The sequence below is a fragment of the Oryzias melastigma genome, linkage group LG13 (genome assembly GCF_002922805.2).
Source record: "Oryzias melastigma strain HK-1 linkage group LG13, ASM292280v2, whole genome shotgun sequence".
In the NCBI taxonomy this organism is placed as follows: Eukaryota; Metazoa; Chordata; class Actinopteri; order Beloniformes; family Adrianichthyidae; genus Oryzias; species Oryzias melastigma.
The window spans coordinates 2,895,272-2,915,004 of record NC_050524.1 but is presented as its reverse complement, the minus strand read 5'-3'; the positions used below and the strand labels follow the sequence as shown (position 1 = coordinate 2,915,004).

At 37.7% G+C, this 19,733-nt stretch overlaps 2 protein-coding genes across 2 annotated transcripts in view; one reads left to right on the top strand and one right to left on the bottom strand.

The window, feature by feature from the left end:
• Nucleotides 1–65: 65 nt before the first annotated feature.
• Nucleotides 66–2,765, bottom strand: opa3 (outer mitochondrial membrane lipid metabolism regulator OPA3). The gene is made up of 2 exons (XM_024277724.2): nucleotides 2,574–2,765; nucleotides 66–953 (listed from the first exon to the last, which is right to left on the bottom strand). The coding sequence occupies exons 1-2, from the start codon at nucleotides 2,713–2,715 to the stop codon at nucleotides 619–621; spliced, it is 477 nt and encodes a 158-aa protein (XP_024133492.1). The 5' UTR covers nucleotides 2,716–2,765; the 3' UTR covers nucleotides 66–618.
• A 269-nt stretch (nucleotides 2,766–3,034) lies between these two features.
• The window catches only part of ppp1r13l (protein phosphatase 1, regulatory subunit 13 like), a 32,047-nt gene continuing 15,348 nt past the window's right edge, over nucleotides 3,035–19,733 (top strand). The window contains exons 1-3 of the mRNA XM_024277609.2: nucleotides 3,035–3,464; nucleotides 15,988–16,050; nucleotides 16,137–16,279. Of these exons, the coding sequence (XP_024133377.1) occupies nucleotides 16,014–16,050; nucleotides 16,137–16,279 (180 nt within the window). The 5' untranslated portion in view covers nucleotides 3,035–3,464; nucleotides 15,988–16,013. The remainder of the gene's footprint in view (nucleotides 3,465–15,987; nucleotides 16,051–16,136; nucleotides 16,280–19,733) is intronic.

Sequence of the window (19,733 nt, the reverse complement as noted above, 5' to 3'; positions counted from 1 at the left end):
TGCTGTCATCACTCAAAAACATTAGCTCAGAATGATTGAATAATAAATTATCTGTCTACTTCATATAACAACATAGCACAGCAGTTTATTTCAATGCATCTTTTATCCAGTTTTTGGTTTACATGACACAAAGTGATACAAGCATACAGGAAACTTTACAGATACTTTTTCAAACGTAACTTTGTGAAATGTTGTGCCTAGCTGCATTTTTTTCTAGCTTGAAAAATCATTACTGTCACTTTGTCAGTCAAGTACACAATGAACATTAACAGCATTGTGACTGGTTATTGGAACAAAAAGATGAAGCGATATGGAAATGCCGTCAACAAAATATATCACCTGTAAGGTCACCTTTACACGGTGCTGTACATCCTGTGTCTAATATACACCCAACTTTGTAATAAACAAGTAAAGTCAACCAGATATAACCACTATGAATATCATAGTGATCCTTTTAAAACTAGTAGCTCAAAATGAGCAAATGACTGGTTTAAACTCCACAATTGCACTGAAATCCACCTCATTCCGTGGAATTCTACAGCAGTGAATCAAGCTAATAGCCTGCAGTTTTCTGTCTTTTAACACATGGATCAACAGTATGTCAAACTGCTAGTCTAATCACTTCTTGGTGGGAGCAGGGGCGGGAAGGGAGAGAACCAGCCTGTTAACTTCCCTCAGCTGAGCATCTAAAGTCTCTGTTATTAGTGTTAATTCCCCTATTTGAGTCTGTAGACTGATCATGGTCTCGTTTAGTTCCTCCTCCTTGCGGCGAGAGTTAGCAGCCTGCCGGCTGTACTCCAACACCATGCAACCACCACCGATGAGGAAGATGATGGCCTCCCCCAGCAGCTCGGCGCCCAATTCTGCGGCTGCCTCCTCATTCAGCCGCTTAATGGTGGAGCCCCGAAAGCCCATGATCCGCATCTTCGTCCTCATCTCGATCCAGTGATAAACTGTCAGGAAAAGCAAAGAACGCCAAGTCAGAGGAGAGTTTGGATACAAATGTATCCGTTTATTTAAACCAGGGATCTAAAATCGTATCAAGTCACATGCGGCTGTTTTACCCTCCATTGTGGTTATCTGGTAAATAGTTTTAAGGTGCACCAGATTATATGACTTATTTTCAATAACTGAACAAATTTAACCATTTTAAATGTTCCTTATGGTACAGTAATGATACAGCATACAGTAATGGTCACTTGATTTGATTTTAGTAAGTCAGATTTACAAATTACTGGCTGAGAAGCACCACAGACAGTAAAAGAACCAGGTTTCTCACTGCAAACATTAATATACATAATACTACATTTGTTGCATTGAGTTTTTTTTTAAGTGTAATAATAATTAATGATAAAGCAAACTTTATTAACATCAAAATAACACAAAAGAATAACCAGCGGGGCAGAAAAAAAGAGAAAAGAACAGAAAATAACGTTTTGATCACAGAGACCATTTAAGTAAATCATACCATACTGAAAATTGGGAAATGTTCAGTGTATCACCAGATATTTAGATAATATTGTTCAAATTAATTCCAAGTTTTTTTTAGTTTTCAAACTCTTGGAATTTTCGAGAGGTTCACTGTGTTTTTTAATTTCACAAATAAAAAGAGGTAAAGAAGCTTTCATGTGGGCATATTTACATTTATTTATATGGGATTTGGCAAAAAAGAAAAAAAAGTGTAAATAGACTTCATTGTTTTCAATATCTTCAAACAAATCCAAAAGAAACATTACGATTATGGTTACGGTATGTTTTTCCAGCAGGTTTAGTACACCAGTCCAACATTTTATGCTATATGAACAATTTCAAAATAAAATATTTCAGAACCAACAGCTGGTGTTGATATCCTTTTGAAATCTATGGATATAAAACATTTAGAGGGGACAATATTTATATTTGGTGCATTGAGAGCATTCTATGAGATGAGTGTCTTTGATTTTGAAAGGAAGTTATAATTCAAAAGTTATTAACCATTTCATGGTTTGAAAAATAAGCCAGTTTATGTTTTACTTGTGCCAAAAAAGTTCCTTCATCTTTATCATGACAGTAACAATAACAAAATAGAGGCCGAAGTTGTAGATTTAAACAAATAATAGAAATGTTTGCCAAAAAAATCAGTTTTACCACCATTTATCCTTTAATTAACACCTGAACAATATTCTGTCACTCCTTATTGTCATGCTAGAACTCAGATGATCCTCCCCTTTTGAGCTAAAAACATTTAAATATATAAGAAGAGGAGCCATGACAGTTTTATACATAGTTTTGTTAAGTCTAAATCTGACGTTTTATGTTTAAAAAAACATAAAAACAGCCGATTAAGCGCCATGTTAAAGGAGGTTAAGGTTTTGTCCTCACAAGTTTATTCAATGACAGACAAGACCCGCCCTTTTTTAGCTCGCCTCAATCCTATTGGTCGAACGCCAGTTTAACTGAAAATGATTGGACGATGAGACACGCCACGACCACTGTGATTGGTTGAAAGCAGAACACCGTCTGCTTTCCAGAAAAGACGGGAGTGACTGGAGCTAAACTCCGGGCCGTTCTCGGCCGGTAGCGCGGTTACTCACGTTGCGCGGGCGGGAGGCAGATGTAGTTTTTAAAGAACTCGCTCCTCCGGGCCCCGGCTTTTATCCGGTTCGCCACGGGCTTGCTCATCTGCCTCACTCCGAGGTAGAGGAGCTTGGCGATGGGAAAGGCACCAACGACCATCTTGGCGGAAGCACTTCATCTCAGAGGGGGCGGGGCACGTAGAGGTCACGCTGTGACGTAATTGATTGACAGAATGGAGAACAAACCCGCCTCTTTTCATTTATTTTTATTTTAATATGTTTTCAAAATGTTTTTATAAAGTTTTGACAACGATTTTGATAATAATAAAACATTTTTAAAATTATATTTTATACATATCACAATTAAAAAGAAAATTATAGATTTTCTCCTGTATTTTATCCGTTTTTAAAGTATTTAAAATTGTTTAAAACTGTATTTTGTTTTAATTCAAATTATAAATACCAGAAGTTTTAAATGATTTAATTGTGATTTTACAGTTCATTAAAACGGTTTACAGTAAATTATTCAGTTTAGAGGAAACGGGTATTTAAATTTTTTTTCTTTCTAAAAGTTATTTTTTTTCCTTATTCATGCAGTAAGTGTATCTGTCCAATAAAGGGTGCGGTTGATTAAACTGAACACTCGTCAGCGTCGTGAGAATGAGTCACGGAGCCTCACCTGGACCAGCTGTGGCAGGAACACCTGGATCGGGTTTCAGGCTCGCACAGCGCATGAGTGGGCTGGACTTCGAGCCGAGCTCTCTGCAGTCTGCGCAGCTCTGACTTGAATGTCTGCAGCCGCAGTCGCAGCAGAGAGTCTCCGGCTGCAGTCAGGAAGGGCCGAGGCTTTGGAGCGGAGCTCAGGTTTCCTCAGGAGTTGGAAACAAAAGAGCAGGAAGCTTTTCTGAGGTAAGAAGGTTTCTTCACTTTCCCTCCGCGCGCGCGCACGACCTTCTTTCTGTGCGCCAAAAGCGAAGAAACTTGTTCAGGGAGCGTCTGCGCCGCAGGATTGTTGCTTCTCTAGCCTGGAAAAGTTTAAAATAAGACTTTTCTGATCAGGTTGGAGTTTTTCCTGCGCGCGAGGAGGAGCTTGTTATTTTTTAATGAAAGTCAGATGTTGCCAGCGGAGCCTGGCTGGCATGCTTCATGGAAACTCGAGTGAGGATCCTCAAACCTCAGCGGCTCACTGCATGTTTCTATCATGTTAATTCATGATCTTACCTGTTCCAGAACCGCAACGCTCGCGACAGCTCAGCATCCAGCTCTTGTCGGAGCAGAATTCTGGTTTAGCTCGGGGGGTTTCAGTCAGAACCAGCTGAGCTGCATTGTGAAGACTCACCTGGACACCCTTTGACTTCACCTGCCCCATCTCAGCGTGCATGCACACACCTGCAGAGCTGACACCTGTTTTTTAGTGATGGTTCTGTTTGACTCAACAGCTTGCAGCAGGTTTGGCTTGTAGCTTGTTAAAATGTTTGTCATGTGGTGCTGACAGATTCCTCAGACACGAGCTGCTGTGCAGATCACTCTGGAAGTTTACTGGCATGTTGTTGAGTCCAGACTAAACCGCGCAATTTCCTTTATGGAAAGTAAACCTGTGAGCAACAATTGCAATCAATACAACTTCATTTTTTACGTTAATTTTAAGTGTAAGCGGGCTTTAGCTTATGGCATCTTTTGTGTGCAAAAAGTATTATTATTATTATTATTATTTAACAAATTAAGATTGTTATAACCCTTTACCAAATATTGCACTTATACACATTTTATTTATTTATTTAGAATTTTGAAATTTGATTGTTAAACAAAAGGAAATCTTCATCAAACATTTCATTCATTTTTATTTAATAAAAAGAAAAACATATAATCCAACAAATTCAAACATGAAGAAAAAAAGCAAAAGGGATCAAATCAATCAATCAATCAATCAGTAAAAAAGAAAAACACAAAAAATTCTGCCAAATTAGGATGAAATAAGAGAAATTTCGACAGGAAAGAACAAAAATGTACAAACCTCAAATAGTGCTAAATGAAAACCATGCCTCTTGGATTAGTAGTTGCTTAGTTAGCATTCACGCTATATAAATTCTTTATAAAATTGGAGTTTAGCTAATATTTTTGCAACATGCTAACATTTTTGGCTAATTTGACATCTGCTGATGTTTTATGAGCTAATTTAGATTTTAGCTTCTATTTTAGCAACAGGCTAATGTTTTTGTCTAATTTAGTTTATGGAGAAATGTTGGACTATTTTTGAGTTTAGCTAGTATTTAAGGAATGCACTAGCTGTTTTGGCTAATTTGGCATGACCTGAGATTTTTTTAGGCTAATTTAGATTTTAGCTTCTTTTTAAGCAACAAGCTAGCTTTTTTGGCTAATTTGGAGTTTAGCTTATATTTAAGCAACACACTAAATATTTTTTGCTAATTTGGCATGTTTCTGCAAAAAGCTTCAGCATCTTCAGCGACTACTTATAGAAATAGACATTCACACTTTATTATTGCAGGTAATGAAACATTTCTAGTTTTTATTGATTCTCGATAGTTTTTTTTAAGGCCCAATAAGCTAAAATAATGCTCCAAAGTTCATAATTATTGATTATTTTGAAGCTCCTAAAAATCTTAAGCATTAAAAATGATAATAAAGCGTTGAAGTATTGTTTTTTCTCAATGTTAAACTTGACCAAAACTGTACTGACTGACTCACCGTGTTCTTTATTTTTCTTTAAATCCTATGAACTGAGCAAAAAACCGTCCTACATTTGATTTACAGTAAAGGTTCTGGAAATTTCTGATGAATTTCAAGAGAATCAAAAATATCTAAGAGTTTTAACTTCAATGACTAAGTGCTGTTGCATTTCAACGCCCAAAGCGTGAACGCCCAACCTTAAAAAAACTTAAGCAACATGTTTTTCAGAGGAAATCAAAACAGCTTAGTGTATGCAAATTTTTTGGAACACAGACTCCAATCATATTCACGTGTTTTTTTTTTTTTTTTCTGAACGTTGTGAAGTTTCTTGTGTTGTCTTGTGGACTCGATCAAAGACACAGTAGTCTGTTTCTCATGTGGCTGTAAGAGCGACTCCCTCCTGACCTTTCTGCAGACCTGCAGGGAGTTTTGACTGAAACAGTTCTTTCTTTTCTCTCTTCCAAACCGGTAGAAAAAGCCAGTCTTAAAAGAACAGTCTCCTATTGAAATATGATTGTGTTCTTTGAGGATTCAAGCCGCTTTGTCTACATCGACATTTAAACGTCGAGATCAATTTCACTTTAAAGTCCAGAAAAAAACCTACTACAAAAGGCTAAGTGACAGCAGCACGTCAGCTTAAAAACTCCTACAGAAAAACATGTTCCATGTTATTATTTTTTTATTATTATTGGTTTTCATTTTCTTTTCTTAAATATTTTGTTGAACATTCTGATTAAGTTTCTTTTTCAGCATTCTGATGGAATAAAACAACTCCTAAACAAATGAAATAAAAGTCTTTAAATCTAGTTTTCATGTTAGAAAATGTGAAAATTGTGTAATATTGAATCTTTATTTTTATTGTTTTAGCAGCACAACCTTGGAAACTCCTTCTAATAACATGTTAAGATCCCAAAATTAAAAGAAAATTATTATTATTTTTTTAAGCATAAAGCTTTTAAATCACATTTAATTCACATTTTTTCAATGAAGAAACATCCAGCAGCTATTTCAATTTAAGAGCGACCTGCCAGTCAGTGGTAGAGTGCATAAAGAAAATGGGGAAACTTTGAAAATGTTTCTCAATATGGATCTTTAAATCCCCTAATCAACAGGGCAGATTCTGTATGCAAGGGACGATTACTAAACAGTTTCGGGAATACTTCTAGTAACCTCTGGGGATAAACACACAGAAGCTCTATCGTGGGAAAAAAAATGTCTATATTGTAAAATGGTATATCAGAACTAACCTGCATTGCAGACATTCCAGAAGAAAAGAAAGTTTAGAGAAACTTTGCACAGGATTACTCACTAACCGCTTTTCCTTGACTTCCATTGTGACTTCATTCCTGTGATCTTTTGTTCTCTTTGGCCTTCATTGTTTGGTCTTTTTATCTGTACGGTGTCCTTACGTGAACTTAAAGTAAAAGTCATTATTGTTAGTGAGAGTCTGGCAGTCCAGGTCTGTCACCTTTACCCATTTTAACTTCAGGGTGTTTTCAGACACATTAAAGTGAACTAGAGTTTGTTTCCTCTGATAATCCAAAACACATTTTCAGTCTAAAACACCTGGATCCTGATCCGGGACCAGGAACCGTTCTAGGATCTATATTTCCAGGTGGTATCGGTTCGTTTCCAATCGGACTGAACTCTGGTTTTCTCTTAGTTTCCTCTGAGTTTCCTCAGTCTGAATAGACTCCATGCTCGGCATTATGGGATGTAAGCAGAGAAGCGGAGCAACAATGAGACACAGCAACTCATTGAAATGTGGTCAGACGAATGAAGACTCATTAAAACAGCTTTTAACAGGATCCACATTGCTTCTCTCACTGTTTTCCCAACAATCTTGTGTCATAAACATATAGCATCCGTCCACCGTACCAAAGCAGCCGTAAAAAGTATTGAACTTGACGTTGAGACAGACGTTCAAAATTGATCAGCAAAGTTTGAATATCCTAATAGTGACTGCAAAGGTTAAGACTTCCATTATTCTTTCTCGTTGCTTTCCCCGCCCTCGTAATTCCTGACCAATGATTGAAGAGGTCTTTGGTCACGTGGTTTTGTTAACAAGGTTTGGTTGGAGATAGAAATTTCCGGTGTATGGCAGACCAAATGCAAGGCTCGATCCGGACCAAATCGAGCTGGTTCAGTCTGGACTCTTCCAGTCTGAATACATCCTTAAAAACACTATTCATTAAAGACGTTTATCAGGTCACAACGGGACGTTCAAACTACAGGAAGACAAAACAGAAACAGTATTAATAAAGATAAAAAAATACAGTTTTTGTTTAACAATTTTATTATTTTATAAAAATGTTTCATTCTGATGGTCTTTTTATCTGTTTTCAAATTGTTCCCAGCAATCTTTTAATTATGATTATGTTGTTTTTAGACAAAATATTTTCTAGGACATAGTTTCTGCAGAGCAGCAGCAGTTCACTAAAATTCACCTCTGAGTTGTAGGCGGGACTAACAAAGACGTTCATAGATCTATTTGTCTGCAGGTGGATGCTCAGAATGGAGCGGAGCATTTTCTATAAATGGATTTACAACATTTCAAATAAAAAATATACCAAACAATCAAATTTTGTTCTTAATTTTCTTAATTAATGTCCTCCATCTTCAGAAAAAGGCCACAAGAACATTTTAAAAACATAATTTTCATTAGAGTCGGTCTGTAAGGCCTGTTAGTTTTCATTCTATTCTTATAAAAAACAGTCCAAAGATTGAACAAACGCACATCTGCTCTTCTTACGGCTGACACAGCTGCTGAACACACAGACAGACAGACTTCCATTCAGTCTGGACCGAGTGTTGCGTAATGACAGTTGCGGCCATGAGTAAGTTAGATGACAGCTTTAATGACTAACCAGGTCGAGGAAGACAAGTCATAAATAGAAGTCTGGGTGGAGTTTGACGATACGTTTCAGATCAAAGCCTGGACGAGGTCAGTGAGGCAGGAGTGAAGTAATGTGGACTTGATAGTTTGGGAGGAGGCCGAAACTTCGATGAAACTCGTGTCACTAAGTTCTCTTTTCTGTGACATTCTGGAGGAGGTGAACTCCTGTCGGTTGAGTTGGCAGCAGACCATGAGGTTAAGGAGCACTGATGCATCGGGATCTGACACACATTCCTGATGTTTTATGTAACGTTCAATGCTTCTGGAGTTACTCTTATCAGACGTGTGCCATGTGTTTGTCTAGGTGATCCCGATCACCCGACATGCAGGTGCTTCTGTCAATGTTGACTTTGGATCATTTTTAGATTCATCAACAGGATTTTGGGCTCATTTATGAGGAATGTTCAGTTGAAATAACCTCATTCGGGTGTCTTCTATTTTCTGTTGTTCCCGCTTTGCCGAGTTTCAGGTCAAACTCTGGAGGAAGGATACAAGGGAGGACCCAGTCACTGTGAAACTGAGGAAATGACTGAGCACCTGAATGGATTCGGGCTTACTCACATGTGTGATTAGGGGGTGTTGTTGATGTAAGCCATGAATAGCAGAAGGGCGGGGCTTCCACACCCGGCTGTTCTTCAAAAGGATAACGATTTTGTTTTTAAGCCTTAAAACCTTCTTCTGCTTTCCACCGAAACAAGGAAGAAGAAGAGTGAAGGAAGGAATCGAGGAGTTTGATGAGACGTTTGAGAACGCGAACAGCTGCAGTCAACCGAGCAGAGAGGACAGCAGCGTCCGACTGTTTGCAGATGACGCACCATTGTCCCAGAAGGATTTACACTTTACAACAAATCAGTTTAAACAAACTTACACTGAACAACAAATCTTCAGCTGCTCCGGTGTAAAATGTTTGAATCAGATGATTACTCCTTCCTGCTCGCTCTGGTTTTTCTCACCTTTTTGGTTTCCTTGAAACATTAAGCCGTTTATGTTCATATAAAGAAATTAGGACCCTTCAAAATTTATAAGAGCTAAAAACGTCATCACATTTTTTTGCAAACTTCAAATTCTTCCACTTAAATTTGTTTTTTTTTAAAGTTCACTGTGATTTCTATGTAAGGTTTATTTTTTAGGATTTTTTTTTCTTTTTTACCTTTTGAAGTTTTTTTTGTAAATTTGGTGTTTTATCCCTTCTTTATTCCAATTATTTAGTCTATTTGTCGTCAAACGGCTATGAATTCCCCTAAGCCTTACCCCAGGCCTACACTGCATCTGGTCCGGCTTGTATGGTTGTTGTGGGTTTCTGGACTAACTGGGCCAGTGTAGGGTCATAGAGAGAGTCAGCTGGATTGTAAGGGGAGCACAGGTCCTTTTGAGGCCAACAGGGCCACTTCAAGAGATGTCATGAACATTTTTTATTTAAAATGTTTTTTTTTCAAGCAATCATGATTCCTTGATTGCTTGAAAAGGAATGGGAGAAAGCAACTTATTTATCCCACCACAGTTTGGAATAGAGCGTACCATTGTTGTGCATGTCGTAATTGCATCAGGAAGTATTTGTGATGATAGTGGAAGTGCCACACTCATGACATATGGGTGATGCTGTCGTACGGTGTCCTTATGCCACACCCTAGTAAGTTGTGACACACAGGGGGTGTGCACATGGTACGTCTTATTTTTTTTTTTTTAATTCTGATTAACTTCTAACAGTCAAACTGCACACACTTATCAGGTGAACAGTACTAACGGGCTTCTTGTGCAGTTCAACACACCTGCATCTTACCTACTTCACACTTACTTACCCCTACATGTTTTATGAGTGTTATCTATGACCTGTCGCTCACAGGCGCAGCATGCCCATAGAAAAAGTGTGCATGAACATTTTTGTTCTACAGGTTAGAATAGAAGAATAGAATAGAAAATACTTAATTAATCCCTTTGGAAATCCTCAGGGAAATTCAGGTACCAGCGTCCGTACAGCATCACAAATGGAGTGGTAGTTCACTTTTGGCTTATCCCTTTCGGGGTCACCACAGCGTAACAGCACCCACTGTTTCGCATCAGAGTTTTTACGACGGATGCCCTTTCTGACACAACCCTGTACTTGAGGGGCACAGGGACCCAGTTAGGCAGCAGCGTCAAGGGTCTTGCCTAAGGACCCAATCTGGGTGGGGATCAGTGGACAACCCTGGGAATCGAACCCAGTGCCAGCCCTTCACCTAGCCCACTGAGCCACCCAGCCGCCTAGCATCACAAATGGAGTAAAATAACTAAATAAAGTAAAATAGACCGAATATAGCTAAATAAGGTTCACTACGACTTTGATATTTTGTGTAAGTTTGCCCGTTTTTCGCCTTAAAGGCAGTCGCTATTAAGACTTTAGCTATCATCTAGATTTATAATTCCCAGGAAGGGCATCCAGACGCATGCGGTTTCCTCAAAATGGTTTAATTAAAGAAAAACATACAAAACAATGACTTCCTGTCAAAATAAAAGACAAATCTCAATATCAAACATTTGTGCTCAAAAGAAAAAATACCAGCAAAGAAATAAACGTACCTCATTGGTTGTGTGTTGCCAAAGAGAATCTGACTTGTTTCTTCTTTTTACTCCTTTTCTTGATTAATTTATGATTTTACCACATCCTAAGTGTCTGACTTCTTCCTTTGCTCTATTTAGAGTTTTCTACAGCGCCATCTGAAGGTGGTGTGTTAAACTACACAAAAAACAAACCTCATAAGCCCTAGAAAGGCGTACAAAACATTAAAATGTGTCAATTCAAGCAATATAACAAAACAAATTTCCCAACTATGAGAGTTACGTGCATTTACTGAGTGTTTCAGCTTCCTTAAAATAGCTTCTATACTTTTATTATTTACATTAGACCTCAAGATGCTTATTTCTTAAATCCTTACAGTTGAAGCTCTTACAGATTGGGATTTTGCAGGAGTGTAAAAGAGCTTATAGAAATAGGAGTTTAGCTTTCAAACTGTAAGTGAGGTCCTTGAAGTAGCTCCGGACAACCCTCTTGAATCCTTCGGTGGGCCTCAACACAATGAAGTTACTGTGCAGCTGAGGATTTATGGAGACGGAGGGTGACTAAGGAGGAGCTGCCGTGGGATTTTCTTGGCCGAGCGACCTGCTGACTGGCTGGCTCTCTCTCCAGCATCTGTGGAGCAAACGCAGCCAGGAAACAAGTGCACGCAGGTACGGCATGCTGGCCGTCCCGCAGGGTAAAGCTAGGCTTTTGGCCAAAAATGGTCTCAGTTTGTAACCCCCTTGTGTTGTGGAGGAGGTTTCTTGAAGCCTCGTCTTTCAAGAACAGGGGTGTCTAACTCAATCGCACAAGAGGCCAAAATCCAAAACACAGCTTAGGTCGCGGGCTGAACAGGATAAACATTTATTAGACACTCTAAAACTACAATTTGAAAACTTTAAAACCAGAACTTTGAACATAATTATGAACTAGATATATTGCCTTACCTACAATAATGGTAGTGTGAATGCTGTAAGCTGAATTTGGCTGCTGAAGATGCTAGTGCTGATAGCTGAAAATGCTGAAATCAAGAGCTTAAAGCGCTAAATCTGATAACTGAAAACACTGAAGTTGATAGCTGATAAAAAACTAAAGCTAAAAGTTTTAAACGCTGAAGCTGATAGCTGAAAGCCCTGAAGCTGACAGCTGAAAACACTAAAGTGTATAGCTGAAAATGCTGATAGCTGAAAATGCTGAATCTGATAACTGAAAATGCTGAATCTGACAGCTGAAAACACTGAAGCTGATAGCTAAAAACGCTGAAGCTGATAGCTGAAAACGCTGAATCTGGAAGCTGAAAACGCTGACGCTGATAGCTGAATATACTGAATCTGACAGCTGAAAACACTGAAGTTGATAGCTAAAAGCACTGAAGTTAATAGCTGAAAGCGCTGTAGCTGATAATCATCTAAATTTGCTAAATGCCAAATTAGCCTATAAAACAAAACAAAAAAATGCAAGCAAGTAGCTAAATAAATAGCAAAACTTCAAAATAGCCTAAAAGAATGAAAAAACCAAATTAGCCAAAACAGCTAGTATCTAAATATTAGTCTAACCCCCAAACAGCGTAAAAAAAAGTAAAAAAAAAGTCCAAACAGCTAGCATGTAGCTGAAATATTAGCCTAACTTCAAAGCAGCATAAAAAATCTTAGTAAATGCCAAAATAATTAAAAAAAAGCTAGCAGAATGCTAATGTTTAAACTTTTAAAACCATAACTTTTTAAGATAATTATGAATAATAAAAAGGCAGGAATATTATTCCAGAATAAACCAACTTAAACCTTAAATAACTTTTATTATTTTATTCTCCATAAAAATATATTTTGTCAAAATTAGACGTGTTAGAAATAAGCTCAAGATAACATCGGGTCATTGATCACAATAATATAGAATTACCCCGAGGGCCGGAGGGCCTTGACTTTGACGTGTTCTAGAACACTTCTGATAAGCTGCAGCCGTAACTCTGCAGGAAGTGTCTAAGCAGCAGGAAGAGACGGGTTAGAGACCTGCAGGACGTCTGGGGTCACGGCTGACCTCCGAATGCCCGACTTGAGAGAGATAAGAGTCTGTGGCTGTTTTTGTGGGGAAGGCTTCGCTGGGAGGAGCCGGGAGGAATGCGACCCTGCGAACGGGCCGGACTGAGGCTTGGCGAGTCCGTGTCACAGTTCACGGAGAGCGCGAGAGATCCAGCTGCAGACCACGGCGAGGAAACATCACACGCTCCCGTCAAAATAATACAGAAGCTTAGTGTATCTTACAGCCAGTGTTTTAACTTTGGAACCATAACTGCAGCATGACCTTAGAGGATGTTTCACAATATGATGAGAGAAGAAACAAAAACAATCTTCAACTATTTTAATCAAAGTTTGAACCGAAACCCAAACAAAAACTTTGACTTTAGTCCTCATGGTGAAATTTAAAATTATTAAACACAACTTATGAGGCCTATATTTAAGTTTAAAGGGATTTTGATATAAGTTTCACTTTGATTTTTTTTATTCTTCAGTTATGGAACCAGCTCCCAGTTTTTAAGAATTGCTCAATACTCCAAAAAGTCTAACTTTAATTTTTTAGCTTAAATCCCACCAAAAGTACATATTTTCACCCTTTAACTTCCTCAAGTCTTGATTTTTATCCGTCTATGAATTAAACTCTGCAGCTTTTTGGTCAAATTTGCATTTAGTTTGTAAATCGTATATATGTTAGCCAATTTTTGCAAATTAAAAATTAATCTTGGAAACTTTAAATGCATTAAAACCTTTTTCTGCTTAACCCTTTAACACCTGAGGCGTTGCCGCTGATGCTTAAACATGAAAGCTGTAACGTTCTGTAACTTCTCACCGTAACATGATAATTATCGTGTTAAAAAGTTACATTAAATCAAAGAAGATAAACACTGGAGCTGGAAAGTGTCTGTCTTTTATCTGATAAATGCTAATAATGTTAATATTTACTCTTATTTTCAGTCTTTTTAATAGCCTCAATGCTCATCATTTGGTCAATAAAGACACATTATGTTTGCATTTATCAGTTAAAAGATGAATTTTTTGCCGTTTCACTTTTTTTCCTTCAGTCTATATATTAGCCAAATTGTGTTTTTGTCACCTTTCAGCCTCCATACCCTAAATACATGAGTATTTGCTTCATTAATGAGCTCCATCTTGTTCAAAGACTGTTTATTCATGTAATTCATGTTTTTGAGTTCTCAATGACCTGACAGATTTGTTTTAGTGTGAGAAGGATTTCCTTCTAGTGCTGGATGTTAAAACCGACCAATCAGAGATGAGAACACCATCGACCTTCATGTGGGCGGAGATACTGAAAAACTTGGCAGTCGAAGTCAAAGCGTTTCTTTAACAGAAGTAAATAATGTGAACAACATTCTTCACATCTGATTATTAGTTTTAGTTTTGGTATTAAAACATGCACAGATCACTTTTCTGCATTCATGAATAAAAGTAACGTTATTGACATTTAAATGAGTGATTCCCTTTGAAGAAAATGTACATCAATTCAATTCAGTTTTATTTATATGGCCTAATATCAAAACATAGTTTTCTCATTAGGAAGCATAAAGTCAGTCATAAGGAATGAGCCAGAGGTGAGGTCTACGGCTAAGAACAGAAACAAATAATCTCTCCCACTGCCCCTGAGGGAAACAACACATGAATTGCACTGTACCAAAGCATAGAGAACTAACTGAAAATAGATGGTAAAGAATAGAGGGAATGAAAGATGAGGACAGAACCTCAGAGCAGACAAATAAATGTTTTTTTTCTGGTTGTTTTGGGTTAACACATGAATTTTAACCATTAACTGTATATGAGAACTGGAGTGAGTGGCCCATCCCCCTGGTGTTCCAAACAGGAAGGCCCTTCTGGCTCCAAGAAGACAAAATCCCATAGACTTCTATATAGAGATAAACCGCTATTATCCAGTCATTCTGTTCTATAACCATCTTTTTTAAAATGTGTGTTTTTTTTCTTATTAAGTACATATATATATATATATCAAGGTATAAACTCACCAATCAGATGTCTCAAAAGAAGTGGGCGGAGCCTGCTGGGCCCCATGACCAATGTTTTAAAATGTTTAACAGATTTTGTGTAACCCACTTTCAAGTGGTAGGGGTGTGGCCTTCCAACAAACTCACTCCTGATTGGTGAGAAACGTTGACTCGCATCGACTCAATCACAGACGAAGCCTGGCTCCGAAATGGTGACGTTCATGTTGGGAAAACATGGTGACGGAATTGTCTTCATCCATTTTCAATTAGGGCTGCCACGATTAGTCGACTAATCAACAACTAATCGACTATTAAAATCAGCTGCCGACCTCATTAGAGATATTAGGAATACACTTTCCATCAAACTCATTTTGACAGGTGACCTTTGACCCTTTATATTCAAAATTTATATTAAATTGTTATGACCTCTTGAGGGGCGGGGCACCTGTCAGAATGAGTTTGATGGATGGTGTAGGGTCAAAGGTCACCTGTCAGAATGAGTTTGATGAATGGTGTAGGGTCAAAGGTCACCTGTCAAAATGAGTTTGATGGAAAGTATATTCCTTATCTCTCTCTCATTCGATCTATCTTGTTTTAATCCCAGAAACTAATGAAGGACAGAAACTGCACGATTCATTAAAAGTTAGATAAACTATCATCTTAATTGTCTGTATTTTTAGTTAGTTTAAAGCTCATGATAGTTAGGATGTGTGTTTACATCCACTTTGCAAATGACCCGATTAGTCGACTAATTGGAAAAATAATCGGCGATTAGTCGACTAATAAAATAATCGTTTCTGCTTGTCCTATTTTCTATTGATGACATCACACTCACTCGGTCCAGTTCTCACGTACAGTCAATAGGTTGTAAAAAATCAGAGCAATCCAAGAGTCTGTCTGTCTTTCTGCCTGTCTTTCTGCCTGCCTTTCTGTCTGTCTTTCTGCCTGTCTGTTGTGTCTCAGTTCTGCACCTCTGATCACACATTAGTCAGGAGGTGAAACCGTCCACTGCAATCAGCTGTCTGCTTTTTTTCACTCTGCAAATGATGAAGTAAGTGTGGCCTGTTTAGACATGACAGGTATTCCAGTTATTATCATGCTAAGTGCCTGAAGGAGGTGACACAGCAGAGCTGCCATTTAGAGGAGGTGCAGTGGAGCGCAATTTGAAGTAAGGACGAGTTAGAAGCAAAGTTTTCTCGTTAAAGTATGAAGCTATAAAAACCATTTTAGGCATCAGTTTTAATAGTGAGAGGTTCGTCATTCCGTAAGAGGATATTTTCTTTGCTAACGTTGTCTTTTCCTGTCTTAGGAGTGGAGCCGAGCTGCCGCCCAACCATGAGCTCCCAGGGAAGCTTCGGCGCCAACTTCCTGTGTGAGTTTCTGCGATTCCTCCTCTCAACCCACATCTTCAGGAGTCATTATCACTGAGAGATAAGTTATTGTCTGGTTCATTTCCAGTCCAGAGCATAAACGATGACCTGAACGCCTCGCTGGCCACAGCAGATGAGCTATCCAAGGAATTTAGCTCCCTGCTGAAGGAGGCCTCCTCTTCCTCCTCTTCCTCGTCCTCCAACAACATCAAAAACACCACTGCCCCTCAGGTGCACACCCAGCGCTCAGGTTTTCTGTTTGTGTCTTGAATAAACTTTTGGTATGTCAGCCGCGGCGTTCTCATCACTTTGTGGTTTAGAGTCACAGCAGAGAAACGCGAGGAAAGTGAAGCTTCCAGCGGCTGTTTTCTTGTTTAGACTGTAAACAGAAAGTGCAACAGATGCTGCTTTTGTGTGAAAGTGACACAATTTTCCTGTTTTGACTGATATGATCTAGAATTCAGAGAATCAGAAGTCGTGGCTCATCCATCAGTCCAGTCAGACGGTCTGTTTTCACTGGCATCACTGCTAAAACAGGGAGGCTAAAAATAGAAAAAGAACACTCAAATAAAGAAGAACATCACTAGAAAATGGTAAAAGGATGTCCATGCAGAATTAACTGTTTATTTCCATTTTATTTATATAGCCCAATATCACAAAACGATTGTCTCATTGGTCTTCATGCCGGTATTTGTACAAAATCAGAAAGTCGACCATAAAATATGAGCAATAGCTCACTGCTAAACTAAACTATACAGACTACATTAAATTTGTTGTCCCTGTCCTTAGACCCTTCTTCCCGGTAAGAAAAAACTCCTAAAAAAAATCTAATTCAGGAAAAAACAAGAAACCTCCAGGATGTCCACATGAAGGAGAGATCGTCTCCCAGGACTGACAGACGATTTACCAGAACTAATAAAAAACAATTAGTTTATCTAACTCTACAACTACATATTTGAATAGAGTTCATCCAGATGGAACTGGGGGGCGTGTAGGGGTGAGGTCCACAGCCATGACGAGCCAGAGGCATGGTCCACAGCCAAGTACAGGGCCACAGATGATCTACCTGGAATCTGAAATCTCTCATTAACAACACATGAATCTCACTGCACCAAACAGAACTACAAATCTTATAAGATCAAAATCAAGAAATGAACAGTTCCAAACCAGCATTTAAAAAGAGAAAAAAAATCTTTAAAATCTGCCAGAATCACTTCAGAATGAGTGTTTTACATCCCAATAAGAAGTATGTTTGTTAGTTCTAAGCAAATCGTTTATATTTCTTTAAGTTTTTATGACCCTAATTGTAGTTTATTTTCATAAAAGTGACAAAACTGCTGTACTAAGTGGAAACCAGTAAATTTAGAACAAAATGTGAACAAAATGAGGATTTTAGTACAGTTGGGCCATTTTAATAGACAGATAGATTGATAGATCTTTATTTGTCATTGTCGCAGGTACAATGGAATTAAAAGTGCTTCATGTTAATATAACACTCATTCTGTAAAACATACCATGGTAAAAACGTACTACTACAATTGTAAATAAAAATACATAAAAAGGCTTATCTGTTAAAAAAAAAAAAACAGGAAATCAAATCAGTTATTGCTTAAAAAAAAAAAAGTAAAGATACTCTGTGTCAAAATAGTTAAAACCAGAAAAAAACAATAAAATACTAAATATGAGGAAAACATTCTCTGTGTCACAGTGTACAACAAGTGATCAATCTTTAATGCTTCCTAATCACGTTTAACATGTTTATTGGGTTGGGGTAAAAGCTTTGCTTCAATCCTCATAAAATCTAAAACTAACATATTCTTAAAACATAAATCATTTTTTTATTTATCAAATAATAACAAAACTGTTTATAAGATTTAATGCGACTTTCCCATGTTATGAGTTAATTCTATTCAATAAAATTGATTTAATGTCATTTCCTAAATCAGGCAATTTGAGTTTAAATCGTTTAAATCGTTCTGTTTTAAAGCAGAATCGGAATAGTTTTATTTTTGTTATTCAGGTACAGCTGAATTTAGCAGCAGCTCTCTTATGCAGAAAGACTGCAAGAGAAAGATATGTTTCTCCCAGAGGAGTGTTTATGTTCTTTGATTTACTGTAACTTATCAACCGTTAACACGATCATTCCAGTAGATTCTGAAGGAGAAAAGCGGCTCGTCTACGGTAGCCGTAGATTCACTTCACTGTTTGTGTTTTAGGCCTCCAAGTCGATAAGAAAACTATTTTTTTCCTTTGACATTCAATGAGGTTCTGACTCGGAGGACACCAAGAAGTGAAACCTTTCAGGTCCAAACTTGAACCTGTTGTTGTTGGATTTTGGGTTCTGCACTAAAAACAGGTCAGGAATGCAGACGGACGCGTCCCGGTCCAATTCCCCCGTCCTTTCCTTCTGAAGGAACGCTTTAGCAACCTGAAAGCATCAGAATTAAAGCAGAACCGAGTTCAGATCAAACAGCCGGACTCATGACTGTAAGGCTCCTTTCTCTCTGCGGTCTATAGAACATGGAGCTCGTTTTCCTAAAACAAGGTCTCATCATAACGAAGGCTGACGGTAACACGTTTTGCCTGCAGCGTGCACGTCTTCTTCAGCATTTAAGGCGACAAGAAATTCCAGTTTCCCTGAAGCCGACTCTGACACTTGCTCATGACGGCATGTAAAGGTTTAGAGCCGTCTCACTCCGAAACTTCACACACCCAAACGCCTCATTGTGCTTTGGACCAAATTTTTAACTAAAATTTCACAAATCCTTTCTTAGCTGTCATTGAACGATAACGTTTTTTAATTGAAACACTTATTACACAAAGGTAAGCTAATTGAATAGAAATGAGAAGAAAAAAATATATAAATTGTATGTGTCTTTGTTTTGTCTCTTCATACGGGCTGAACACTGAACCAGATGACCAACAGGGAATCAGACAAGAATATCTGGAAAAGATTAGGAGTCGCAGCATCATTAAACGTTTTAACGTTTCCTGTACCTGCAGCTTTTGGATTTAAATTCATCCACATTTTGTTTCATTGTTTCAGTAAAAAAATTCATGTCAGTTTTTAAATGTCACTTTACAAAAACAGAACCTCGAGAAAGTAAAAAAGAACCTTGTTTTAATAAATATTATCTTATTGTTCGTCTTGCAAAAAAAATCTTATCAATAAAGTTTTTTAATCATAAAATAATGTTAATTTAAAGACCCACTCTGATGAAAATTGTGTTTTTTGGTGTTTTTAACATGTTCTTGAGGTATTTTTCTTTCGCTTAAAGAAAATTAAGGGTAAAATGTAATTTATTTTGAAAAATATCGTGTTCCTTTTATTCAAATTGTTTGAAAAAATGTTTGAAATTGAGCTTCTTTGTGACATAAAAATCTCCTGCAGGGGTCACAAGCTTCCTGCTCTATTCAGATGCCTCCACTTATAAGCAGTTTGTAGATCTTTTTTGGAAAAAAATGTCCATTTAGAAAGCTTTAGAAAGCGTGATTGGAATGGGTCTTAGAGATTAGGATGTTTTTCTTAAAATAAGAATTCTTGGTAAACCATTTTTATTAACCTGCTGACAGACTTTTTTCTTTTTTTTGATCATTTAAACACTAGGGCTGCCACGATTAGTCGACTAATCGACGACTAATCGACTATTAAAATAGTCGACGACTAATTTAATAGTCGATTAGT

Coding starts and splice junctions, on each gene's coding strand:
- opa3 (XM_024277724.2), bottom strand. CDS start 2,715: ATGGTCGTTGGTGCCTTTCCCATCGCCAAGCTCCTCTACCTCGGAGTG. Junction 954..2,573: donor CTGCCTCCCGCCCGCGCAAC/GTGAGTAACCGC, acceptor TTTTCCTGACAG/TTTATCACTGGATCGAGATG.